The sequence below is a fragment of the Rhineura floridana genome, chromosome 9 (genome assembly GCF_030035675.1).
Source record: "Rhineura floridana isolate rRhiFlo1 chromosome 9, rRhiFlo1.hap2, whole genome shotgun sequence".
Taxonomy (NCBI): domain Eukaryota; kingdom Metazoa; phylum Chordata; class Lepidosauria; order Squamata; family Rhineuridae; genus Rhineura; species Rhineura floridana.
In genome coordinates, this window is record NC_084488.1 from 78,361,246 (window position 1) to 78,374,917 (window position 13,672).

At 40.6% G+C, this 13,672-nt stretch overlaps 1 protein-coding gene across 9 annotated transcripts in view; it reads right to left on the bottom strand.

Moving 5' to 3' along the window:
- The window catches only part of JADE1 (jade family PHD finger 1), a 96,910-nt gene that overhangs the window by 29,490 nt on the left and 53,748 nt on the right, over positions 1-13,672 (bottom strand). For 8 of the 9 annotated variants that reach the window (XM_061585032.1, XM_061585033.1, XM_061585037.1 and 5 more), the window contains exons 3-4: positions 2,459-2,541; positions 2,287-2,361 (exon numbers count right to left, since the gene is read on the bottom strand). In XM_061585032.1, the coding sequence (XP_061441016.1) occupies positions 2,287-2,361; positions 2,459-2,541 (158 nt within the window). The remainder of the gene's footprint in view (positions 1-2,286; positions 2,362-2,458; positions 2,542-13,672) is intronic. The other variant, XM_061585040.1, reaches the window with a different exon arrangement.

Sequence of the window (13,672 nt, forward strand, 5' to 3'; positions counted from 1 at the left end):
GGTGATCTTTTTTGCCAAATTCATTCTGGGATGTGGGCAGATTAAAACAGGCATACAAAAAGGTAGAGAATCCCACTAGCTTCCATCTCCGCCAATCAAACTCAAAGTGATGATGGAGGGGCTATTGAGCCACTCACACAGCAGTGATGGGAAACTTTTCACACTGCTTCCTTGCCTAAAGATAATGTATATTACACATAAGTTCAAAAGGTTGAGAGGGCACTCCTGCCACACCAATAGCTTCTGCCTGCCTCCTCAGAGAAGCCTGCATCACCCTTTGTGACCCACAACTCCACAGACAGAGGGAGGCAGATTTCAAAATTTTAACATCCTTTCTTTACAGAATAATCGTCTTACCACTACCCAGGATAGGAAAAAAAAGAATGCTTAGGAAAAGGTAGCAAACAAACATAGTATTTAGTGGGAAAGTATTGCCCTATCAAGAATTCTAAAAACGCTTCCAAATATCGAACACTATAGAATAATCCTGCTCTTATGGCCTGGCACAAAATTTCAGACCGTAAAATTGATTTTAACTGACTAGAGAAAAACAGGGCATGAATGCTTTTGAACTGAACATTTGTGATAAGTTGCTTTGGCTACAAAACAAAGGGGGATTTAATGGAACATCAAGGATATAATTTCAAAGAATCATGGCTTCACACTGCCATTGCTGCTGCTCTGCAGATGCAACCAGCATGTCTGGAGCCAACACCGCAGGATTACTGATCTCTAACCCAATGACTGGCACAGAGATCTTCAAATATAGTTTTAAGAACTGGTGCCTGATTTTGCTTGTTTTCCTCTTCCCTCCTCAACCCTTTCTCCTTTCACATCACGTATTTTAGACTGTAAGCCTGCGGGCACAGACTATCTTCTTCATTGTTTTTGATCTTATGTATACCACTCTTTACTCCTTCATGTAAAGATAGGGGTAAAATGCTTTAAATATAGGGAGATTTGTAAGTGACATTTTGCAGTTAGCATATTAAAATCTGCAGAATATCATTCAGTATCAATTCAATAAATTCAGTTCAATTAATACAAGAACAAATATACTACAGGAAGGTGGAGGTGGAAAAGGAAGTCACTTGGAATGGAAAACATATAAAATCCCAAACTAATGGTAAACATGGGTTCCATCAACAACTACTTTCCCATTAATTTCAATGAAAATAGCAGATCTGTGCATGTATTTTTACATCAGGGATGGGGAACCTCCAGCCTGCAGGTCAATCTTGGCACACCAGGGGGTCCAGTTTGGTCCACAAGGCTATTTCCCCAAAACCACACCTACCTGCCAATCAGCTGGTATCACTAGGTGAAGTCAGATGATGGGTGGGCGGGCTCAATCCTGCTCAGTGCTGCTTTGCTAGAGTGTTTCCTATGAAAAACATGCTGGCAAGCAGACCCCTGCAGAGAGCATGACTGAACCCTCTGCTCATCAGCTGGTCACCAGAGTTCAATCCGACTCTGCCAGTGCATTCCCTGTGGGACCACACTGGTGAAACAGACCTCTTCCTCACCCTGTGGGTCAACTTTAACAGGTGGCGGGACAGCTCACCTATCAGGCATCTGGCATTGCCATGACATCAGATGATTGATAGATGGATGGCCTGGCCTGGTCTGGAGATGAGTGGGAGATAGAGATCTGGCCCATCAGGTCAAAAAGGTTCCCCGCACCTGATTGACATGCATAGAATTGCTGCTTTTTGAAATCAAAGAGACAGCCCATACTAATATACAGATTTATTCACTTGGCCAAAGGACTATACTGTCTGCTGAGTTGTTAAATGTGGACTAGTAAGGAAAAAAGAGTTAAGAGATCTGCAAGGAGAAAGGTCCAAGATATGTCAGATATCTGGTGCTAATTAACCAGATGGAGTCTAAGAAGTTCAACCTCCAAAAAATATTCCTTTTCTTCTAGCCTTACATTTGGCTCAAGGGGCATCTGACAATTTGTAAGGCACACACCAGTTTGCACTTGATGATCCATCATGAAAAGTTCAAACTGATTTGTATTTCCTCCTTTGATCTGTTCTCAAAGCACTAAACAAGACAAAATTTTCTGGTTTGACCGCTTTGCTGAACAAGAACTATTATTCATAAGTGCCACGTAATGGTTAGGAATCTAAAGGAAACACTCCTAAATACACATTTTCACTCTTCACCACAAATAAAAAAACATATTCCCCAATGCACTTTTTAAAAAAAGAAAAAGGACTTTAAAAAAACTAGGTTGGGTTGGTGCCAAACTAACCCAATATTTATGGCTAAATAACTAACTTGATGCTGGCAGGGACTGTGGCAGCAGTTGAGCTCCCTGATCTCCTGGCCAGAAGAAAGGTTGCTGGGTGCCAGCTGAGACGGAGCAGAAAAAGGAAAGAAAAAGAAGTGTTAGGAAAAGGAGGCACATCTGTGTTTCAGCAAAATCTAAGGGTATTTAACAAAGTAGTACCTCTGATGGTTTCCGGTCTTCATGCTTGGAGCATGAACTCCTCCGATGCTGAGACCTAGAATGCTGGGACCAGGTTGACAAGCCTAGGAAAAGGAAAGAAATACAGGACTGAGAACAGTGATTGCAATGGCCCAAAGAGGGCTTTGCTTACCCCCATTCACACAAGCTGACCTCAGTGAGAACCAGTGTGGTTAGAGCATTTGACTAGGGCTAGAAAGACCTGGGTCCAATTTACTCAACCATGAAGGCTACCTTAGGCCAGTCTCTCTCTCTCTCTCTCTGAACCTTATGTAGATCACAGGGTTGACATGAAGATAAAAAAAGAAGGGGAGAAACATGGATGCTGCCTTGAGGTCCTTGGAGGAAAGGTAGGATATAAAATGTCATAAAATAAAATGGAAATGGACTGCCTTCAAGTCGATTCTGACTTATGGCAACCCTATGAATAGGGTTTTCGTGGTAAGTGGTATTCAGAGGTGGTTTACCATTGCCTTCCTCTGAGGCTGAGAGGCAGTGACTGGCCCTGGTCTCCCAGGTTGTAGTCTAACACTCTTACCACTACACCACACTGGCTCTCTGTCATAAAATAAATATGAATAAAAGGTTTGCTATGGCAAGCAAGAACTACCCTTTCATTCTACTCCTCAGTCTATGTCATAATGAACCTGCAGGAGAAAAACTGTGGGCTCCGTTTAAGGTCCCTGAGATAACTTCCATATGAATGGTTCCACCTCTATATAGATTAATACAACTAATACAACAACGGCCACCAAACCAGGGCTGTGGAGTCAGTACGCCAAACCTTCGACTCCGACTCCTCTATTTTTCTACTGTCCGACTCCGACTCCACCCAAAATTGCTTCCAACTCCACAGCCCTGGAAAGGGCTGTAAATGTATTTTTAAATTGGAAGCTCTCATAGGAGCATTTTTATCGCTGCCTGAATATGCGCTGATCTTTGGCATCACAGCATTTGTCTTCATCTGGGTCCTGTGTCATAACCTGACACACAAAATGTTTTCCATGTTGAGTTATGGTGAAATGCTCAACTACAGCTGACTTCATGGGAAGCTTCTTTGACATTTTGAATTTATATTTTAAAAAATTGTCAATCAAAATTTATTTTGAAGCCGGAGTCGGAACATTTCTACCGACTCCGACTCTGACTCCACCCAAAATTGCTTCCAACTCCGACTCCAACTCCACGACTCCGACTCCACAGGCCTGCACCAAGGACCTGAACAGTTCAGATTATATCTTTTTCACTGTACTAACGATGACAAGTAACCTTCCACCTTTCTTCAGTTTTTCTTCTTCTGCCCCTACAGAAGAAATGCTACTGAAACGGTATCTACAGTACCCTACACAGTGCCTTGGAAAAGTAATCAGACCTCTGAACCAATACTGTCATATTACTGAATTACAAATGGTACACTGTAATTTTGTTCTGTATGATATTTTATTTTGAAACACTGAAATTCAAAATCAAATTATTAATTTTGAGTTTCAATGTTTTAAAATAAAATATCATGCAGAATGAAATTACAATGTACCACTGGTAATTCTGTAACATGAGAGCATTGGTCAGGGGTCTGTAAATACAATTGACCTTATAAAAGGTATCATATTATGTTTTTGCTTGCCGCTCTGGGCTCCTTCTGGGAGGAAGGGTGGGATATATTATTGTTGTTGTTGTTGTTGTTTCACTGCGTACCACTAAAACAATTTCTTTTATCGATAAGCAACCTTGCTACCCATACATGTTCAACAGGTAACACATTATCTTCCTGGATACTGCAAAAATATTGTGGGCCCAAAAACCAGAAAACAGCAAGGGCTGGAAAATGACTTCCATTCTGGGTAATTTCCTCCAGAGAAAAATTAATAGCACTGATGCAACAAAGGACTATATAGTGGACTTTGAGATATGAGCAGGGAATAATTTTAATGTTTCAGAACCTGATTTGTAAAGGAAATTCACCCCGTTTGCAATCTGCTACCAACTGATAACTAGATGAATTACTTCTTATTGATGAGGTCAGCTGATTTAGGGCTTCATATAACGTTCAGAGGTCTGCTTAAAAATAAGACTGGGGCACAGATGTCCACGAGGAGGTGGGATGGAATCCAAAAGCTCACGACTTGCCAATATTATAATCTGGAGAATGCATTGATCTCCAAAACTAAATACAGCATACCTTAGGTACAGATACTGACATTAAGAAAATAATTAAACCTAGTATCTAAAAAAACAACAATATCAAATCGGGTATGCTTTAAGTTACATTCCTGCCTTAAGCAGGGAGTTGGATTCAAGGGCCTTATAGGCCCCTTCCAGCTCTACTATTATGTGATTCTATGAAATCAATATCATATCTGTACATACAGATCACAGACCAAGGAACAGCATGGCAATCCCACTGGATAGCAAAAATCAAAATCAGTCGTGAGGCAGACAAAATTTGGAACTAAAATATGAAAATTAAAATATAAAATATATAAAATATAAAAATAAAAAAGGAAGATGGAAGCAATACATTGAAGAACTATACAAAAGAGATGCAAAGATTAGATTCATTCACAAAGGAACCGTATGATGAAGAACCAGAAATTTTAGAATCTGAGGTGGAAGCTGCTCTGAAAATACTTGGAGGAAACAAATTACCAGGAACAGATGGCAGAGTTGCTACAAGTTACTGAGACTGAATCTGTCCAAATTTTGACAAAAAATTGTCAACAAATATGGAAAATAAAACAATGATCCACAGACTGGAAGCGTTCAATATACTTCCCAATTCCCAAGAAAGGCAATCCCAGGGAATGCAGTAATTATTGAACTTTTACCTTAATATTGCAAGCAAGTAATGCTCAAGATTCTACAACAAAGGCTCTTACCATATATGGAGTTAGAAATGCCAGATGTCCAAGCTGGATTTAGAAAAGGAAGAGGTACCAGAGATCATATCACAAATGTAAGTTGGATAATGAAACGGACCAAGGAATTTCAGAAGAAAATCACCCAGTGCTTTATAGATTACAGCAAAGCCTTTGATTGTGTAGATCACGAAAAACTATGGAACGCTTTAAAAGAAATGGGGGTGCCACAGCACCTGATGTATAAGATTTTTTAAAAAAACTTCTAATAAAATTCTAAGGATCTTTCTAAGTCTCTGTTTGATAGTGAAGCACTGATTTGCATCATGTGAACAATTTTGATGAGATACTGTATTGACAGACATTATTCAGCTTTGTCCACCTTAATAGAAGCCATTCTCATACATATTCTAAATTTCACAGTAAGGCAATACTTTTATTAGGCCAACTAAAATGTCACAAAAATAGTGGATAGTTCTCCAGAACCCTTTGTCAGGCTAAGTGTTAAACAAAGCAAAGGGAAGGGAAAAACCTGGCTGATGTTAAAGCTACAGAATATGTATTTAGAGACCATCTTAAGATCGAATATGGAAAGAAGTAGCATCAACTACTTCCTCATACAGTTATGTAACGCATATACTTAACATTTAATTAGAACACCCACAGATCATTCCTTGATTATTCACAGAAGACTAGCCAAAATAAGTCTATGGATAATAGCACCAGATTCAATATCTCCTTCAAAATGGTAAGAAAAAGTTATACTGGTTCACCAGTTTCTACTAACTTGAAAGCTTCATGGTCAAGTCACATAATTTTACATGCAGTGTCCCAACCACCTTTGGACACACATTTCATGGAGAAGTAAATGGTAACCTACAAGAACAGATTTAACCAGCAACAATACTCATGACTGTACCAGCCAGAAATAGCACGGCCAAAATGACAGAAATTGCTACCAGTGGAATCCATGATCATTATGCTTGTACATGCAATTGTGTATACCAAGACAATTCTGGCTGCTCGCACGTAAAGTAAAGCCAAACCTTTTGTCCACCAGCCCATAAATGAAACAAAACAACATTCTGCAGGTTACCAGATGCTAGGAAAAGTGGTGAGGTATGACCATCACCATCACGTCTTGCTTGTGAGCTACCTGAGTCCACATCTGCTGTCTGTTGTAGGAACAGAGGAGTTCTGCATTAGAAGGGCCTTTGTGTAATTCTTTTGTTTTTTGCTTTAACATAAAAAGTCAGAGTCAGAAAACAGTGAGGGCAGAAAGCATGGAGGAGCTGCCCACTGAGCAGGCTAAAAAAATTGAAATAAAAAATCAAACAGATGTACTGAAGCTATTATTCTTAGCACTGCATAGCAACTGCTAAATGCAACTAAACTATGTCGTTTTTGGAAGACTTTACTTTCTACTATCAAAGAAATAAGCAGATTAGATGATAGTTTTATTGTTTTATTTAAATTAAGTAAAGATAGACATATGCATATGATGAGAAAAAATGCCATGTCTCCAATTGAGTCAGCGATGTCAATACTGCAATGTGTTTTTTAAAAGCAGAAGAACCAAATTCCTATGATTATCAAATTTCCGTCATGTTCTTATCATGTTAGAAGCTGCATTTGTTTTAATTTGGAGCCCTTCCTGACAACAAACAGAGGAAACAGTTCAGGAACAGTGACAATATTTGTTGTTTAATTTACACCTTGCAAGGAGAACCTTTAGCCTCTGGCCTGTAGGCCAAACTAGACCCACCAGGGGTCCTATTTGGCCTGTGAGGCTGTTTTTCCTCAGCCATACTCACCTGCCCCACCTGACATCATACTTGACATCAGATGTGGGGCACGTAAAGCCCCAGCTGCAAGGGAACAATCAGGAGTGTTCATAGAATCATAGAGTTGGAAGGGACCATTGAGTCCAATCCCCTGCTTAATGCAGGAATCTAACTTAAAGCATACTCAACAGTTGGCTGTCCAGCTGCCTCCTGAATGCCTCCAGTGTTGGAGAACATACCACCTCCCCAGGTAATTGGCTCAATTGTCATGCTGCTCTAACAGGGCATTTTTCCTGATGTTCAGCCAAAATCTGGCTTCCTGGTACTTGAGACCATGATTCTGTGTCCTGCACTCTGGGATTATCAAGAAGGCATCCTGGCCCTCCTCTGTGTGTCAACTTTTCAACTTCTTGAAGAGTGCTATCTTATCTCCCCTCAGTCTTCTCAAGACTAAACATGCCCAGTTCTTTTGGACTCTCCTCATTTCCAATCCCAATTATCCTTATTGCCCTCCTCTGAACCTGTTCTAGTTTGTCAGCATCCTTCTTAAACAGCTGTGTCCAGAATAGACAAAGTAGTCAATATGAGGCCTAACCAGTGCCAAATAGAGGGAAACTAGTACTTCATGCAATTTGGAAACTATACTTCTTTAAATTCAGCCTAAAACAGCATTTGCCCTTTTTTCAGCCACATCACACTGTTGGCTCATATTTAGCTTGAGATCAACAATTCCAAAATCATCCTTGCATGTAGTATTGCTGAGATAAGTATCCCACACCTTATAACTGTGCAATTAGTTTCTTTTCTTTATTCTAGGTATAGAATTTTCCGCTTGTCCCTGTAAAATTTCATTCTGTTGTTTTCAGCCCAATGCTCCAGCCTATCAAGATCACTTTGAATTTTATTTCTGTATTCCGAGATATTAGCTATCCCTCCCAATTCTGTACCATCTGCAAATTTGATAAGCATTCCCTGCACCCCCTCATCTAAATCATTAGAGCACACTCCTGAGTGCTCCTCTGCAAGCAGGGCTTGCATTTCCAATCAGAGTTCCAAAGTGGAGCCAAACCCTACCACAAGCAGGGCTTGCGTCCTGGCTTGAATTCAAATTGGGGATGCAAAGAAAGGAAAGAATCAGAAATGCACTCAAAGTGTGCACTCCCAATTCTTTCCTTCAAAGTCACCTGACATTCTTCTCAATATTTTCAGGAAAGACTGCCTTCTTAAAACCAGTTTAAAACTAAACCATTCCAGAAAAGCTCTAGAAGGCACATCTTTAATATCTGAGCTATATCATCTCTAGCAGTTTATGCAAACCAGGTCACAAAATTCAGTTACCACATTAACAGAAAACTGATGATCAGGAAGTCAAAATAGCAGACATTTGTGGAAAATGGTAGAATGTTTGGGTCTGAATTCTGCACACATATCTATTGTTGAATATCACTCTGCCCATTATCGGCTCCAAGTGTTCTGCATACAGTGGCGTATACATATTTTTCCCAAGGACAGGTGCAGCAGAGAGAGAGAGAGATTTTGACATTTTTAAAATGAGCAAGTCCCCATGAGCTGCCAGAACATAGCTGGTGTCCCAGGGAGCACACCCAGCAACCAATATGTTACGCTGCGTGGCAGAATATTAGCTACAGAGTGCATCATGTAGAACACTGTTGTAAAACCAGCTTCAGAGCACCCAGCTGTGTCCCAGGAGAGCTCCAGGCTGCCTTCATTTCATTGACACTTCAAAGCCTGAGCACTCTTGGAGGCTGCGCATACTTTTTCCTACTGTAAATACAATGCTTCTACATTGCTAAATCAGACAGCACAACAGAGTTTCCAACATAGAAGCATGCCTAGCTGCTGCTGCTGCTCAGTGCTGGCATTTCCATCTGCCAAGACTCTTTCTGGGCTCTGTTTGAGTAAGAGTGGGCACTGTTGCCAACAGCACAATTTGTTGGAAAACCATGCAGCTGGAGCAGAAAATGGAAGTGGTTAGAATAGTCTGAGCTGCCAACCCATCATCATAAAACCTTATTTCAGACTTCCTTCTCAGACTGCCAAGATCACAGAATCACAGACAATCCACCCACCAGCCCCAGGCAAATGCAGGCCACAATGAACCACAGTCAGAGGGCAAATGCTGTGCAGAAAATTGCCTGAAAAACAACAATTCTAAACCCCCTAAAAAAAAAGATCCAACATGGAATACACGACATTAATGTACCAAAGTTTATGGTTAGTATGCTACTTATTACATACACAACTGCAGGTGCATTGTATTATACAACCATAAAGTGCTTCTGATTGTATCTAATGCTGGGACAGTGTGGTGAAGAGTGATGAAGAGAAAAGGGAGGATATGCAAAAATCACCTCTCAATCTCCCTTCTGTTCACAGAACCCCTCCAATGGATCAAAGAGCCTTCCATAAATGCAAGGACACCATTGGATACAACCCTTCAGGGCCAAAAAAGTATCTTAACTGACATTATCACTGCTGGCAGATCGGCTGGTCAATTAGCTTTTTCTAACACAGCGTATAACAGCAAGACTATTCTTTATCTGATCATTCTGGCAAGAAAAGATAACCCAGCCTTGCAATTAATGCATAAATAACACTTACCTAGAAAAAAAATCTACTGGCCCGCCTGCTAACACATGTTAGATGCTTGTGGCTCATGCCTCCCCTGAAAAGAAATGGAAGCCCATTCTTTTCTAATTTATAAAAACTTCCCTACATGGTTTTTCAGGAAGAGATTCTTACTTGCTAGAATCAACCAGGAAAATGTTTCAACATTTTTAACATCCTCACAAAAACCAAAACACAAAAAGGTAGGAGCTTTCTATTTACATTATCACTACACACCTTCTTTTGTACAACAGCTTGGTTTACATTTTCTTAGCCAAAATATATTAGCCATGTATACCAGAAGTGTGTGCCAACAATATGTGGCAAGACAACAAGGCAAAGCTTCACTGCTCTGTAACTAGCCAGATGTGCCATTAACAGGCAAAGTGCTACTTCGGAATCAAATGTGACTGGTGAATAACTCAATTCCAACTCGAGGCAATTCAAGAAAAAAGTCAGAAGTCTAGACCAAGAGGCTAGACTTCTAGCAAGGTCACCCAAGGCAGAATGGTCAAAGCTGAGACGCCAGACTAAGATGCATCCAGACTCAGAGGAAGGCAAAACACCTCTGAATACTTTTACAATGAAAACCCTATGAATAGACTATACAAAACACAACATGAGAACTATAGACTATACAAAACGCTGGAAGATGAGACCTCCCCAGGTCAAATGGCACTCATTGAGCTACTGAGGAAGAAAAACAGACAAGTATGAGTAGCGCTGTGACTAATGGCGCAACTGGGTCAAAGCCAAATGGAAGCCCAGAGGATGATATGCACAGATGTGAAAGGAGAGTCTGGAGTTGTATGACATACACAATAGGAACACAGAAGCATGAACAAGGGAAAGTTAGAAATTGTCAAGAAAGAAATGGAACGTATTAAAATGGACAGGAATGGGACATTTTCAATCTGGCAACCACAAAATATTTTATGCAGACAATGATAAATTAAGAAGAAACAGAGTTGCTTTAATAGTGAGAAATGATGTAGCAAACGCAATTAGGAGCTATAACGCAAGATCTGAGTGAGTGGTATCACAAGATTAAATGGGAAGCCTATTAATACAACCATCATCCAAGTCTATGCTCCAACGACAAACAGAGAAGAAGAGGAATTAGAGAGACTTTACACCAAAGTACAGGAAGAAATTGATCACACACCAAAATAAGATGTTCTGATAATCATTGGGACTGGAATGCAGAAGTACGGAACAGAAAAAAACTAGAAATCGTGGGGAAATGGAGTTTAGGAGACAGAAATGAAGCAGGAGAAAGGCTTATTGAATTCTGTGAAGCCAATAATTTGTTTCTTGAAAACACATTTTTCGAGCAACCGAAAAGACGACAAATTGATTATATAATTGGTAGCAGAAGGTGGAGAAGCTCCATACTTTCTGTGAAAACAAGACCAGGAGCAGACTGCAGTACAGATCGTGAACTGGTAATATATGAAATCAGAGTAAAGCTAAAGAAGAACAACAAAGCAATCATAATGCCAAAATACGATTTAAATAACATCCCAGGAGAACATAGAGATCAAATAAGGAACAGAATTTGAGGCTTTAAACTTAGTTGATAGAGAACCAGAAGAACTATGGATTGAAGTCACAGACATTATCAGGGAAGAATGCAAAAAGACAATACCTCTAGTTAAAAAGAAAGACCTCAATGGATAACTGACGAAACTCTTAAAATGATTAAAGACAGAAGGAAAGCAGCTGAATGTCAAGAAGACCAAAGTAATGACAACAGAAGATTTATTTAACTTGAAAGTTGACAATGAGGACATTGAACTTGTCAAGGATTATCAGTACCTTGGCAGAGTCATTAACCAAAATGAAGACAATAGTCAAGAAATCAGAAGAGGGCTAGGACTGGAGAGGGCAGCTATGAGAGAACTAGAAAAGCTTCTCAAATGTAAAAATGTATCACTGAACACTAAAGTCAGGATCATTCAGACCATGGTACTCCCGATCTCTATGTACGGATGTGAAATTTGGACAGTGAAAAAAGTGGATAAGAGAAAAATCAACTCATTTGAAATGTGATGTTGGAGGAGCGCTTTGCAGATACTATGGACCACGAAAAAGACAAATAATTGGGTGTTAGAACACATTAAACCAGAACTATCATTAGAAGCTAAAATGATGAAACTGAGGTTATCATACTTTGGACACATCATGAGAAGACATGATTAACTAGAAAAGACAATAATGCTGGGGAAAACAGAAGGGAATAGAAAAAGAGGAAGACCAAAAAAGAGATGGATTGATCCCATAAAGGAAGCCACAGGCCTGAACTTACAAGGTCTGACCAGGGTGGTTTATAACAAATGCTACAGTAGGGCCCCGCTTATCGGCACTTCACTTACCGGCGTTCCGCTAATGTGGTGGCTTTAATTTCACTTTTTTAAAGCTGATTTTGCCGTTTTGCGACATTTTCACATCATTTTCGCTCGACGGCACCATTATATCCAATGGGGTTCCGCTTTACGGCGATTTCCGCTTTACAGCGGGGGTCCGGAACGGAACCCAAGCGGGGCCCGCCTGTATTGGAGGTCGCTGATTCATAGGGTCGCCATAAGCCGTAATTGACTTGAAGGCACATAACACACACACATATATGAATTAACAATGGAGACTTGCACTTGTGTCTTCCCCTCCCACAGACAGATTCTTGAAGACAAGGGGTTGTCCTACTCAGAGTAGACCCACTGAAATTAATGAACCTATGTCATTCATGCCTATTAACATCAATGGGTTTACTCTGAGCAGGGCTAACACTATACACTGTGGCCAAGATGTCTGTCAAGGGATGGGCGTAGCTGGAACTCCAATTAAAGCTGGTAAAGGGCACTCCTAGTTCCAGAGGCCACCTGAGCCTCCAGTGACACAGATAGAAAGGGGAGTACCTCTAAGCTATGAACCTGCTGATTTGGGGAAGTATAAACCCATCCAGAACAGACAAAGCACTCTGTTCCCTCTACCTCCGTACACCGATTCAAAACTTGCACAGCCACACCAGATTCAGATACTGTATAACAGAGAAATAGAAGCATACCGATGATGCCACACTCCAAATCCCCTAATGACCACTCCCAACAGCTTCATATAAGTGCTAAACTACAAGGACAAGATAGTACCCTGCAGCACCCCACAGCATAGGTATCAGGGGGCCAAACTAGAATCATCCAATGCGATCTCTGAGACTGGCCGGGTAGGTAAGAGCAGAACTGCTGTGTCTCCAACCCCTCTCTCATAGAGATGACTCAGGAGGACACTATGGCTGATGGTATCAAAAGTTGCCTAAACACTAAGAGTAAGAGGGTCATACTTCCTTGATAAAGGTCATCAAGGTTATCTATTGATAAAGGTCATCCATCAGGACAACCAAGGCCAATTCCTAAGGTGTGTTACAGTAGTGGAAACGTCATTTGCATTTGGCCGTTTACAGGAGCTTGAATCCTAAGTTACTTAGTTTTTAAAAGCTCATGGAAGGAAAGGTTCCTGATCCCTCCCTCCATACACCCCCACAAAAGCCTCTCCAAACGCTAAGGGGTTGTATGAAAGATGGGATGCAAGAAGCTGCTAGAAGGACAGAATCACTCAAATTTGGGTGGGCCTGTGCCTGATTGGGAGAAATACCCTCCTCCTCCTCTCACACCCAATCCAATAGTTTAAGAGAGCTCCCTGACTGCCCACAGAGACTTTTCAGGGATGCAAGTAGGCTGCAGGGGAAGTGGGAAGGACAGGAAACTTTCCTTTCAAAAGTAAATTTAGAATCCATGCTAGGGTGTTTTGTTTTTTAAAGAGAAAGAGACAGGGGAAGTATGAGGAAAAGGTGGGAGAAAAGTATATTTATTGAAATATTTAAAATGTTGATCCTATGTTGTAAGTTAGGGTTAAAAGTAGGTCTCCTGTCTGAA